The sequence below is a fragment of the Canis aureus genome, chromosome X, assembly GCF_053574225.1.
Source record: "Canis aureus isolate CA01 chromosome X, VMU_Caureus_v.1.0, whole genome shotgun sequence".
NCBI lineage: Eukaryota > Metazoa > Chordata > Mammalia > Carnivora > Canidae > Canis > Canis aureus.
In genome coordinates, this window is record NC_135649.1 from 874,616 (window position 1) to 887,452 (window position 12,837).

The window sequence follows — 12,837 nt, forward strand, 5'->3', positions numbered from 1 at the left end:
CACATTGTCTTTGTTGCAGCATTGAGGGCTGCTGGGGAGAAATGTCAAGGAGGCCTCATGTTGTGTGTCTAAGAGTACTGGTCTGCTCTGGCCCTCTTGCATCAACCCTGTCTTCAGATTCCCCAGTTGCCTTGGAGAGGAGATTTGATCTTGCCTTGCGTCCACCATTTTCCCCTTAGATTCTATGGGTGGCTTCATTTATAGTCCTCTGTAGTGATGAAGAATAGGGACCTCTTTTCCTCATCTGTTACATGACATTTATGGGAATTTTAACAAGATGTTAGGGAACAAAGGAAGTTGATCCTATAGGCACAGAGGAATAGGTCATTTGCTTGTATGCAGATTGGTTGTTATCTAGTTTGAGGAGTTTACTTATGTTTTGCTTTATTATTTTGACTTCTTTCCACTGATTTTAATTCTCATTTTTCAGAAAAATGCTTTGTCTTATTGGACCACAGACAAAACCTTTCATTTTTAGATCTAGAATGAATAATGTTTAAAGCTGCCTGAATCCCAAACTAGTTCTTTGCTGCTTCTGAAATCTATCCTATTCCCCATCATCCAGTAAATAAGTCTGCCTTTTTAGTATTGATCTTCACAATAGCTGTATGGCATAGATTGGGTGGAAATTATTATAATCCACATTTTATAAAGCCAAAGATGAGATTGACATTGTTGAATAGACTTGCTGTAGGGCTTACAACTAGTCACAAACAGACATGCTCTTAAAGTATATCACATATATTTCCCTAACTCTTAAGTTTTACCTTTTCATGTTTTTATGAACTTGGAATGTCTTAAAATATATATCTACACTGACATATTTCCTAATAAACTTACTAAATCAATGGTTTGTATCATATTCAATGGAACGTATATAGAAATCATTAGGTAACTGCCAGAATGGAGAGTTGGTCTGACCTAGGCATCCACATGCTGAAAATACACAGTTTCTCAAGTCTGCTTGTTTATAATCAGGGAGTTGGAGAGTGATAGGTTCACAGTCAATTCCAGAAAGGAAATATTCATATATATTCCAAGAACAAATGAGTGAGTCTTGAAAAAGGGATAAACATACATTGGAGGATAATTAGGCAGAAGGGAAATGGTGGGTACTACGGGGGAGGTGATTTCTCTAGGAGAGTGGCAAGATAAGGGTATTGGTGTGGGGAAGGGAACACTTAGGAGAGGGCCTTGAAGGCTTAATGAGAGACCATGAAGTTGTAGAAGTTAAAGCAAGGAAGTCTTATAGGACCCTAACATTGTTTGTTTTGTCCGACTCCAGATGGTATGGAAGCTTATGTCAAAGTAGATAGCTGCCCAGAGGAACCCCAGCTGCGCATGAAAAATAATGAAGATAAAGATTATGATGATGGTCTTTATGATTCTGACATGGACGTAGTTAGCTTTGATGACGACAGCTCTTCTCCCTTTATCCAAATCCGCTCAGTTGCCAAGAAGCATCCTAAAACTTGGGTCCACTATATTGCTGCTGAGGAGGAGGACTGGGACTATGCTCCCTCAGGCCCCATCCCCAATGATAGGTAAGCATCTTTTAACTCTTGATACTAATTCTTCCTCATTTTCAAAAGGTTATTTTCAATGATTCAAAACAACAAATTCTCAAGCCGTGTTTACAGTTAGGTACCGGTATAGAATCAAATAATATAAGCATTGCTAACATAGCTAAGCATCAGGGATACTTGTATTTTTCTCACTCCTTTCCATCAATTAAGTAATTTCAGCTGTTTTAGAGATGGATTTTAGTCACCTGTCCTCTACCTAGAATTCTCCATCCCAACATCTCATCTATTTATGTCTCATGCAGAAGTCATAAAAATCTGTATTTGAACAATGGTCCTCAGCGGATTGGTAAGAAGTACAAAAAAGTCCGATTTGTGGCATACACAGATGAGACATTTAAGACTCGTGAAGCTATTCAGTATGAATCAGGAATCCTGGGACCTTTACTTTATGGAGAAGTTGGAGACACACTGCTGGTAAGTTGAAGAAGAGAAGTAAGGTTGAGTAAGAAGACAGAGTCTGGAGAATTTTGAGTTTCTAAAAGCTTCTTAATTCACCCTTGCCTCTAATGGATATGATTTTCTAAAAATTATAAATGTCATACAAATAAATATACATTATAAATTTGTTTTTTAAATGTGAGTATAGGGCAGCCCGGGTGGCTCAGCAGTTTAGCGCCGCCTTCAGCCCAGGGCCTGATCCTGGAGACGCGGGGTCGAGTCCCACATCGGGCTCCCTGCATGGAGCCTGCTTCTCCCTCTGCCTGTCTCTCTCTCTCTCTGTGTGTGTGTGTGTGTGTCTCTCATGAATAAATAAATAAAATCTTTAGAAAAAATAGTCTATTATATTTTATTCTTTTACTTTTCTAGTTTTATTTTTACAGTAAGGGTTTTAATTGCTCTGGAAGTTACTTTTGGTTGTAGTATATAGTGTCAAATATGTATTTCCCCAAATGAGACCTGACTGACACAATTGACCCTTTCTTCACTAATTTAAAAATGTCTTCTTTATGATATACTAAATTGCTAAAATCTGCTTTCTTTTTTTTTAAATTTTTTTATTTATTTGTGATAGTCACAGAGAGAGAGAGAGAATGAGGCAGAGACACAGGCAGAGGGAAAAGCAGGCTCCATGCACCGGGAGCCCGACGTGGGATTCGATCCCGGGTCTCCAGGATCGCGCCCTGGGCCAAAGGCAGGCGCCAAACTGCTGCGCCACCCAGGGATCCCTGCTTTCTTAAATTGATCTGTTACCACACTGTCTTGATGACTGCAACCTTGTCCTATATTTTGATTATTTGTAGAGTAAGTCTTTCCTGATTGTATTTAACATTTTAGCTATCCCAAAAAAACCATTTTACCTATCCTTCAATTTTTCTTTCTAAATTTTATTTACCTATTTTTGAATTATCCAGTGAAAATAATTCAAAAGGTAAATATGTATATAGTGAAAGGCAAATTTTTCTCCCTCCTAGACTTCTAATCCCATAGTCTGATAGGCAATCATTACTGTCAGTTTTAATATCTTCTTCTAGAAATAGCATATAAATATATGTGTTATGTCCATATTTTAAACAAAAACAGGAGCACTATGTAAATTATTCTGTACCTTGATTTTTTTAAAGTTCACAATATATCTTGAATATCATTTCACATCAAGATATACAGATCTACCTCATTTTTTAATTAAAGTTAGCCTTGGACATCTTGAATCCTATTAAACTTTTCTATCAATGTAAGAATGCGAGGATTATTTTTTACATGAAAAATTTCAAACATACCTACAGGTGGAATAACAAAATAAACATCTTGGGGATCCCTGGGTGACTCAGCAGTTTAGCGTCTGCCTTCAGCCCAGGCCATGAATGATGCTGGAGTCCCAGGATCAAATCCCACATTGGGCTCCCTGCATGGAGCCTGCTTCTTCCTCTGCCTGTGTCTCTGCCTCTCTCTCTGTGTGTCTCTCATTAATAAATAAATAAAATCTTTAAAAACGAATAAAATAAAGGTCTTTGAACCCATCATTCAGATTCAACAGTTATTGACAAATGGCTAATTTCCTTTGTCTATAAATCAACTGGTCCCTAACAGACATATATAGAACAGTGGATGGACTGTTCCACCTCCCAGTAGAATATACATTCCTCCCAAGTGCACATAAAACATTATCCAGGACAGACCATACATTATGCCATAGGACAAGTCTCAAGTGTTAAAGAAAACTGTAGTCCAATATCCCTTATGAATATAGACATAAAAGCCTTCCACGACACATTAGTATCTAGCAGCACTTTAAAAGGAATATACACCATGATCAAGTGGGATTTATCCCAGGATATATGAACATTAAGGCAATACACCATATTAATCAGATAAAAAACAAAAAGCACATGACTGTGTAACAGGTAGAGAAATACAGTTTGACAAAATCCACTACCCGTTCATGATGAGAAAAAGTCTGAACTAGCAACAGAAGACAAGGGCCTTAACTTAGTGAAGAACATCTAAGAAAATTTATTATATGGTGAAAGAGTGTTTTCTCCCTAAGATTGAGAAAAAAATTAAGTTTACTCTTGTCACTTCTATTTAATATTGTATTGGAAACCAGCACAGTAAGTAAAACGAACAAAACAAAAATAGGAATTAGGAGTCACCTGGGTGGCTCAGTGGTTGGTCATCTGCCTTCTGCCCAGGGCGTGATCCTGGAGACTCAGGATCAAGTCCCACATGGGGCTCCCTGCATGGAGCCTGCCTCGCCCTCTGCCTTTGTCTCTGCCTCTCCCTGTGTCTCTCATGAATAAATAAATAAAATCTTAAAAAAAAAACAGGAATTACAGGCATCGGATTGGAAAGGAAGAAATAATACTATATTTGCAGATGACATGATCTTATATGTAGAAAATAAGTAAGACATAATAAAAAGACATAAGAAATAGGGATTGCAAGGGACATCCTTATCCTAATAAAGATCTGCAGAAAACCTATAGTCACCATCATACTTATGGTGAAATTCAGAATCCTCCTGTTACAGATCAGGATAAAACGCACCTGTATTTGTATTTTACTAAAAAACTTAGCCAGTGTTTTAGGGAGAAAAATAAAGCTTTCAGATTGGAAAGAAATAAAACTGTTATTCTTTGAAGATTAAATAAATGGATGACACTTGATGAGAGCCAGATTTCTCATTGTTGGAGAGGGTCATAATATAATTAGGCTAGAATAAATCATGTGATTCTGGATTAGAGTTGGAGACATCAGTATGAACTTTTAATATAGTGAGAAAGTACTCAGAAAAATAAAAGAGTGGGACAATGCCAAAGGAACATAGGAGCCAACTGACAGAGCTGCTAATGGCTGCGATGGAAGAACTGGAGCAACAAAGTAAAGTAGTATTTGATTAATATCCATGAATCTTTACTGATGTAGATAAATGATTAAATAAATAAATGGAGAAGTAGAGATATTGATCACATACAGAAGAGTTCTTTAAAAAGTATGTAGATATGTGATTCCTTTGAGGTTAGTTTTTCTGTTTTTTGCATGTGGCTATCCGGTTGTTCCAGCAACATTTGCTGAAAAGATTATCTTTGCACCATTTTATTGCCTTCTGATTCTTTGTCAAAAATTAGTTGATATTTGTGTGGCTCTCTATTCTGCTCCAAAAGGACGTTTTTAAAATGGAAGATGCTGCAAACTTATTGTTTACTAGAAAAAAGAGATGTTGGCATTAGATAGTAGTAATTTTCACATGCATGGAGGTGGGTAGATTTGACGGTGGGAGGGCAAGGAAGTTCCTTTCTTGGTGAAAACAGTAACACCTGAGAGTGAGAATCTGAAACCAAAAATTAATCAACTTAATAAGTAGGAAGGTGAATTTCTAGGAAAACCTAATATGATAGGTAGGTAGCTTGAGTGCTCATTTGAGATTTGTGATCACGAATTTTAAAAGGCTGATTGCAGAGCTACGTGATTTTTCTTGTACGTCATTCTGCTGCTTAAATGCAGACAATGAATATAGGCTGTTTAATGGGTTTTACCAAATGAGTGGATTTTAAGACAATAATGCAGGTGGAAGTTGGTTTTATATCCTCACATCATGGCCAAGCTCAGATCTGGAGACTGGGTTGGTGTGTCCAGTGTTCTTAACTGTTGCCTCCATGTTACTGCTCTTCATCCTTCCTCATATGATCAGGTAGTGCTGACTGCCACCCTTCCTCCTGCTCATGCCTCCTCATTCGGTGAGGATGTTATCACCTGCGTCACAGTTTTCCTCTTCACTCTTGGGGAATTTAGTGCCCAAATGGTGAAATAAAGCTGAGGGGAAACACTGTCCTCAGCAGACCTTCAGATTTCAATGAAGGTGAGAGGGTACAAGAAATACTTCCTGAAGCAATTGAAATAACTGTAAAGAAGTGGAAAGGGGCCTCGAGTAAAAAAGCAAAGTTGCTGCCTGAGCAATTATATGGCAAGAACAAACCCCTGTGATACGGGTATAAGGCAGCTTTTGTTTTCAGGAAATAGGCCACACTTCCTGTTGATCCGAGTTGTTTTACGATTTGATCTTCTATTTCATTTATACTTTCAGATTATATTTAAGAATCAAGCCAGCCGGCCATATAACATCTACCCTCATGGGATCAATTATGTCACTCCTCTGCACACAGGGAGATTGCCAAAAGGTAAGTGTCACACCAATCTTACTAAGTCCTACTTACCTGTAGGTCTACATAAGGTCCCAGCCTCAATAGCACGGACATCGTAGTGGTCCTGACCCCAGCTGTTACGCACTGGATAGGCACATGTATCACCCCGCCACCCTGTATGCTAGCATTTCCATATGTATTGCATCTACACACTTTACACATAAAAATGCTATAATTTTTGCTTTAAACAGGCATATCACAGTCTTTACTTTCGTTTTTTTAAAAGACTTTATTTATATTTATTCATGAGAGAGGCAGACACACAGGCAGAGGGAGAAGCTGGCTCCCTCTGGGGAGCCCGATGTGGGACTCAATCCCGGGACTGGGATCACGCCCTGAGCCAAAGGCAGACACTCAACTGCTGAGCCACCCAGGCGTCCCACAGTCTTTACTTTTGAAGGTTAATTTTCCTAGATATACAACTCTGTGCTGAGAGTGCTTTTTATTCCCTTTAGCACTTTGAAAATATTGTTTTACAATCTTCTGGCCTTCATAATAGCTAAATTAACATTCCACTGAATTATTCTCCCCTCATACGTTACTTTTCCCTGGCTGTGATTTTCTTCATGTTTATCCTACTTGGGATTCAGTGATCTTCCTAGATCTGTAAACTTAGTTTTACAAATTGCAAAGATTGTGGTCATTATTTCTTCAAAAGAATTTTCTACCCTATTCTCTGTCTCCTTTCCTGAGTCTCTAATTACATGAATGACATTTTGGTATCGTCCTACACGCCTTAATATTTTTATCAAATTATTTTCTTTCTCCATCTTGTCTGCAAAGTGGATAGATTCTGTTGACCTATCTTCAAGTTCACTGACCTCAAACTGGAACTTTTGAGTCACAGGATATATGTTTCTATTTTTAATAGATAGCCGCACTTTTGTCCCCAAATAAAGTTATAATTCATACTCCTACTACACATATATGAAAGTATAATTTCCCATATTATTGATATCTAGACATCGACAGTTTTTTTTAAGACTATGTATTTATCTATTTGACAGAGAGAGCACAAGCAGGAGGAGCTGCAGAGTCAGAGGACAAGGAGAAGCAGACTCCCCCTGAGCAGGGAACCTGACTCGGGGCTGCTCCCAGGACCCTGGGGTCATGGCCTGGGCCAAAGGCAGATGCTTGCTTAGCTGAATGAGCCACCCAGGTGCCCCTAGACATTGACCGTTTTTAAGAATCCTACCAATCTGGTGGGTGGAAAGTAGTACCTCAACGCTGTTTTGACTTTATTTTTGTTATTAGTTTTTAAATTTAGTTCCAGTACAGTTAACATACACTGTTATATTAGTTTCAGGTGTATGATGTAGTGATTCAACACTTCCATAAGACACCCCAGTGCTCATCAGGACAAGTGTCCTTATCTCTCCATCACCTATTTCCCACACTCCCCCCCACCTCCTCTCTGGTGAGCATCAGTGTGTTCTCCATAGTTAGAGTCTGTGTCTTGATTTGCCTCTCTCCCTCTTTTCCTTTGCTCGTTTGTTTCTTATATTCCACATATGAATGAAACCACATTGTATTTTTTTCTCTGACTGACATATTTCACTTAGCGTTATACCCTCTAGCTCCATTCATGTCATTGCAAATGGCATGATTATTTCTTTTTATGCAGTGATGTTTCATTGTGTGTATGTGTGTGTGTGTGTGTGTGTGTGTGTGTGTGTGTCACATCTTTATCCACTCATGTATTGAAGGCCACTCGGGCTGCTTCCATAATTGGGCTATTGTAAATAATGCTGCAATAAACAAAAGGGTGCATGTATCTTTTTGATTTAGTATTTTCATATTCTTTGGGTAAATACCCAGTAATGGAATTACTGATCATATGGGAATTTCATTTTTAATTATTTAAGGAACCTCCATACTATTTTCCACAGTGGTTATGCCACTTTGCATTCCCACCAACAGTGCAAGAAGATTCCTTTTTCTCCACATCCTTGCCAGTCCTTATTGTTTCTTGTGTTTTTGAGTTGAGTTTCAGGCAAGGGAAACAAAAGCAAATCAAAAACTATTGGGACTGGGGATCTCTGGGTGTCTCAGCGGTTTAGCACCTGCCTTTGGCCCAGGGCCTGATCCTGGAGTCCCAGGATCGAGTCTTACGTCAGGCTCCCTGCATGGAGCCTGCTTCTCCCTCTCCCACCTGTGTCTCCGCCTGTGTGTGTGTGTGTGTGTGTGTGTGTGTGTGTGTGTGCTGTGTGTCTCTCATGAATAAGTAAATAAAATCTTTTTAAAAAACTATTGGGACTGCATCAAACTAAAAAACTTTTGCACAGGGAAAAAAACAGTCAACAAAACAAAAAGGCAACCTACTACTAAATGGGAGAAGATATTTGCAAATGACGTATGTGATAAAGTGTTAATGTCCAAAATATATAAAGAACTTATGCAACTCAACACCAAAAACATAAGTAATCCAATTAAAAAATGGCCAGAGAACGTGAATAGACATTTTTTTCAAAGAATAGACCTCCAGAAAGCCAACAGACCCATGAAATGATGCTCCACATCACTAAACATCAGGAAAATGCAAATCAAAACCCAAGTGAGAAATCACCTTACACCTGTTAGAAGGCCTAAAATAAAAAAGAAGAGAAATAACAAGTGTTGGTGAGATGTGGAGAAAAAGGAACCTGCATATACTCTTGGTGGGGATGTAAATTGGTATAGCCACTATGAAAAACAGTATGGAGGTTCCTCAAAAAATTTAAAATTCAATTACCATATGATCCAATAATTCTAGTATTGAATATCTACCCAAAGAAAATGAAAACACTGATTTGAAAAGATACATGCACCTCTATGTTCATTGCAGCATATTTTAGATACTGCACCTCTTTATACAATATGTGAGTTAAAAGTTCAGTAAGCAGTCCCTTGGCATATATTCATGCCCGAAATTCTCATGATCAACTGGGTTATCAACTATAGCTTACTACTCTGGTTTTGAGGTCTATTTTTTAAGCACTTGAGATTTTTTTCTTCATAGATTTTAATTTATTATAAACATTTAATAATATTATTATCTATTGTTTCTGTGTAATAGTGGACAGACCTGCTCATTTCAATTCTAACATACTAGAAAAAATCTCCTGGACTGCCCTTTTTTTAAGATTTTATTTATTTATTCATAGAGACTCAGAGAGAGAGGCAGAGACACAGGCAGAGGGAGAAGCAGGCTCCATGCAGGGAGCCCGACGCAGGACTCGATCCCGGGTCCCCAGGATCATGCCCTGGACTGAAGGTGATGCAAACCGCTGAGCCACCCAGGGCCACCCCTGACCTTTTTTTTGTATAAGAAATTTATAAGGCATTTGAAAACAATGTACCTTGAACAAAATTAAATGAATTACAGATTATCAAGATATAAACTTTTTATTCAGTTCTTATTTATTTAGTTCCTTTACGTTTTTATTTAAATTCCAGTTAGGATACAGTGCTATATTAGTGTCAGGTGCACAATATAGTGCTTCAACACTTCTATACATCACCCTTTGCTCATCACAACAGGTGCCCTCCTTTGTCCCCATCACCTGTCTCACCCATTCCCCCCCACCTCCCTTCTGGTCACCATCAGTGTGTTCTCCATAATTAAGAGTCTTTTTCTTGGTTTGCCTCTCTCTCTTTTTTTTCCTTTGCTTGTTTTGTTTCTTAAATTCCACATATGAGAGAAATACCATATGGTATTTGTCTTTCTCTGACTTATTTCACTTAGCATAATACCCTCTAATTCCATCCACGTTGTTGCAAATGGCAATATTTCATTCTTGTTGATAGCTGAGTAATATTCCATTTTATTTATACACACACACACACACACACACACACCATGTCTTCTTTATCCATTCATCTGTCAATGGACATTTGGGCTCTTTCCCTATTTTGGCTGTTGAGGACATTGCTGCTATAAACATTGGGGTGTGTGTGCCCCTTCAAATCACTATGTCTGTATTCTTTGAGTAAATACCTACTAGTGCAGGTGCTGGGTTGTAGGGGAGTTCTACTTTTAACTTTTGGAGGAACCTCCATATTGTTTTCAAGAGTGGCTGCAACAGTTTGCATAACCACCAACAGTGTAAGAGGGTTCCCCTTTCTCTGAAGCCTTGCCAACACCTGGTGTTTCTTGTGTTGTTGATTTTAACCACTCTGACAGGTATGAAGGATATCTCATTATAGTATTGATTTGTATTTCCCTGATGATAAGTGACAATGAGCATCTTTTCATGTGTCTGTCGGCCATCTAGCTGTCCTCTTTGGGAAAATATTTATTCATGTCTTCTGCTCATCTTTTGATTGGATGATTCGTTTTTTGGGGGGTGTTGATTGACTTTTATAAGTTCTATCAATTGGATACTAACAATTTATCGGAAATGTTATTTGCAAATATCCTCTCCCATTCCATAGGTTGCCTTTCGGTTTTGTTGACTGTTTCCTTTGCTGTGCCGAAGTTTTTTATATTGATGAAGTCCCAATAGTTCATTTCTGCTTTTCTTTCCCTTGTCTCAGGAGACATATCTAATAAGAAGCTGCTATAGGTGACCTTAGAGGTTGCTGCCTGTGTTCTCCTCTAGGATTTTGATGGATTCCTATCTCACATTTAGGTCTTTAATCCATTTTGAATATGTCTGGTGTAAGAAAGTGGTCCAGGTTCATTCTTCTGCATGTGGCTGTCCAGTTTTCCCAACACCATTGTTGAAGAGATTGTCTTTTTTTCCAGTGGATATTCCCTCCTGCTTTGTCAAAGATTAATTGACCATATAGTGGTGGGTTCATTTCTGGGTTTTCTATTCTGTTCCATTGATTTATGTCTGTTTTTGTGCTGCTACCATACTGTTTTGATCCCTGTAGATTTGTAATATAACTTGAATCCCTCAACTCGCTTTTATTATAAAACAATTGTGTGAACCTTAAACTTATACTAGGTGCAAACTTAGTTTCAATTTATTGACAAACTCCACATGTACACAGAAATTTGTAGGGCAGCTCAGGTGGCTCAGCGGTTTAGCGCCGCCTTCGGCCCAGGTCGTGATCCTGGGGTCCCGGTATTGGGTCCCACGTTGGGCTCCCTGCATGGAGCCTGCTTCTCCTTCTGCCTGTGTCTCTACCTCTCTCTTTCTGTGTCTCTCATGAATAAATAATAAAATAAAATAAAATAAAATAAAATAAAATAAAATAAAATAAAATAAAATAAAATAAAATAAAATAAAAATTCGTAAAGCCCTTGAAATAACAACATGATTTACCAATATGTGGCTTGTTATACTCTAATCAAGATATTTTGTGGGTAGGTGTGAAACATTTGAAAGATATGCCAATTCTGCCGGGAGAGATATTCAAGTATAAATGGACAGTGACCGTAGAAGATGGACCAACTAAATCAGATCCTCGGTGCCTGACCCGATATTACTCAAGCTTCATTAATCTGGAGAGAGATCTAGCTTCAGGACTCATTGGCCCTCTTCTCATCTGCTACAAAGAATCTGTAGATCAAAGAGGAAACCAGGTGAGTTCTCTTTTCAAGTTCTCGGTTTGATGGACTAATTATGCATATGAACTTCCAGATATTTCCTATACTCTCAGCGTACATCCCCCTATAGCCTGCAGAAAATATAATAGCCTGCAGTATTGGCCAATAAAAGAAATGAGCTAGGTTTCTCACAGCTGTTATTGAATTTAGTTTAGTTTAATAAACTTGCCTGCTAGCTAGATAGGAGAGCATGGGCTCTAGAATATTTCTATAATACTCATTCCCAGTCTAAAATCTCACTTTCTGGGGGTGCCTGGCTGGCTCAGTTGAAAGAGCAATCTGACTTTTTATCCAAGGGTCATGAGTTTGAGCCCTTCATTGGGTGTAGAGATTACTTAGATAAATAAAAATTTTGTAAAATTTAAACTTCCACTTTCTGTAGGTGATCTTGCTCATTTTTACATGCTGAACTATCACTCATTTTAGATGACCCACAGATCTATATCAAAGTGTAGACTTCTCCCCTCGACATCTCATCATGGGTGACTCAGAGACACCTCAAAATTAACATACCTGCAGTATCTAGCATGTAGTAGAAGTTGAATAAATATTTGTTGAGCAAAATACAGGGAAAGATATAAAATATTTCAGAAATGCTTAGAATTTAGAGCACTTATACTGCTTTAAAAAAATAAAGTTAAATTCTCTGAATAAGGAAAGCCTAAAGTTGGGATGTCTGGGTGGCTCAGTCGGTTAAGCGTCCAACTCTTGATTTTGGCTCAGGTCCTGATCTCAGAGTCGTGAGATCAAGCCCCACATCAGGGTCTGTACTCAGTGCATAGTCTGCTTAGGATTCTATCTCCCTCTCCCTCTATCACCCCCAACCCAATAAATAAATAAAACCCTTTCTTAAAAAAAGAAAGAAAAACTTAATGCTTCTCAAAAACTCATTGCTTAGATCAGAATAACTCATTGCCATATTGCTGAGGCTTGACTACATGTCAGTTTGGTTATTTATATTACATAGAATTTTTACTACTCTGAAAACATTTCCTTGGTTTAGAGAGGAAAACACGTGAATTTGAAAACATGTGGCATGGAAACCCAAAAAGACATAAATTTGAGCAAGTAGGGG

General features: G+C 38.2%; 1 protein-coding gene across 2 annotated transcripts in view; it reads left to right on the forward strand.

Annotated features, from left to right (window-relative positions):
* The window catches only part of F8 (coagulation factor VIII), a 148,528-nt gene that overhangs the window by 56,304 nt on the left and 79,387 nt on the right, over positions 1 to 12,837 (forward strand). For both annotated transcript variants that reach the window (XM_077888609.1, XM_077888608.1), the window contains exons 8-11: positions 1,286 to 1,544; positions 1,829 to 2,000; positions 6,109 to 6,202; positions 11,524 to 11,738. In XM_077888609.1, the coding sequence (XP_077744735.1) occupies positions 1,286 to 1,544; positions 1,829 to 2,000; positions 6,109 to 6,202; positions 11,524 to 11,738 (740 nt within the window). The remainder of the gene's footprint in view (positions 1 to 1,285; positions 1,545 to 1,828; positions 2,001 to 6,108; positions 6,203 to 11,523; positions 11,739 to 12,837) is intronic.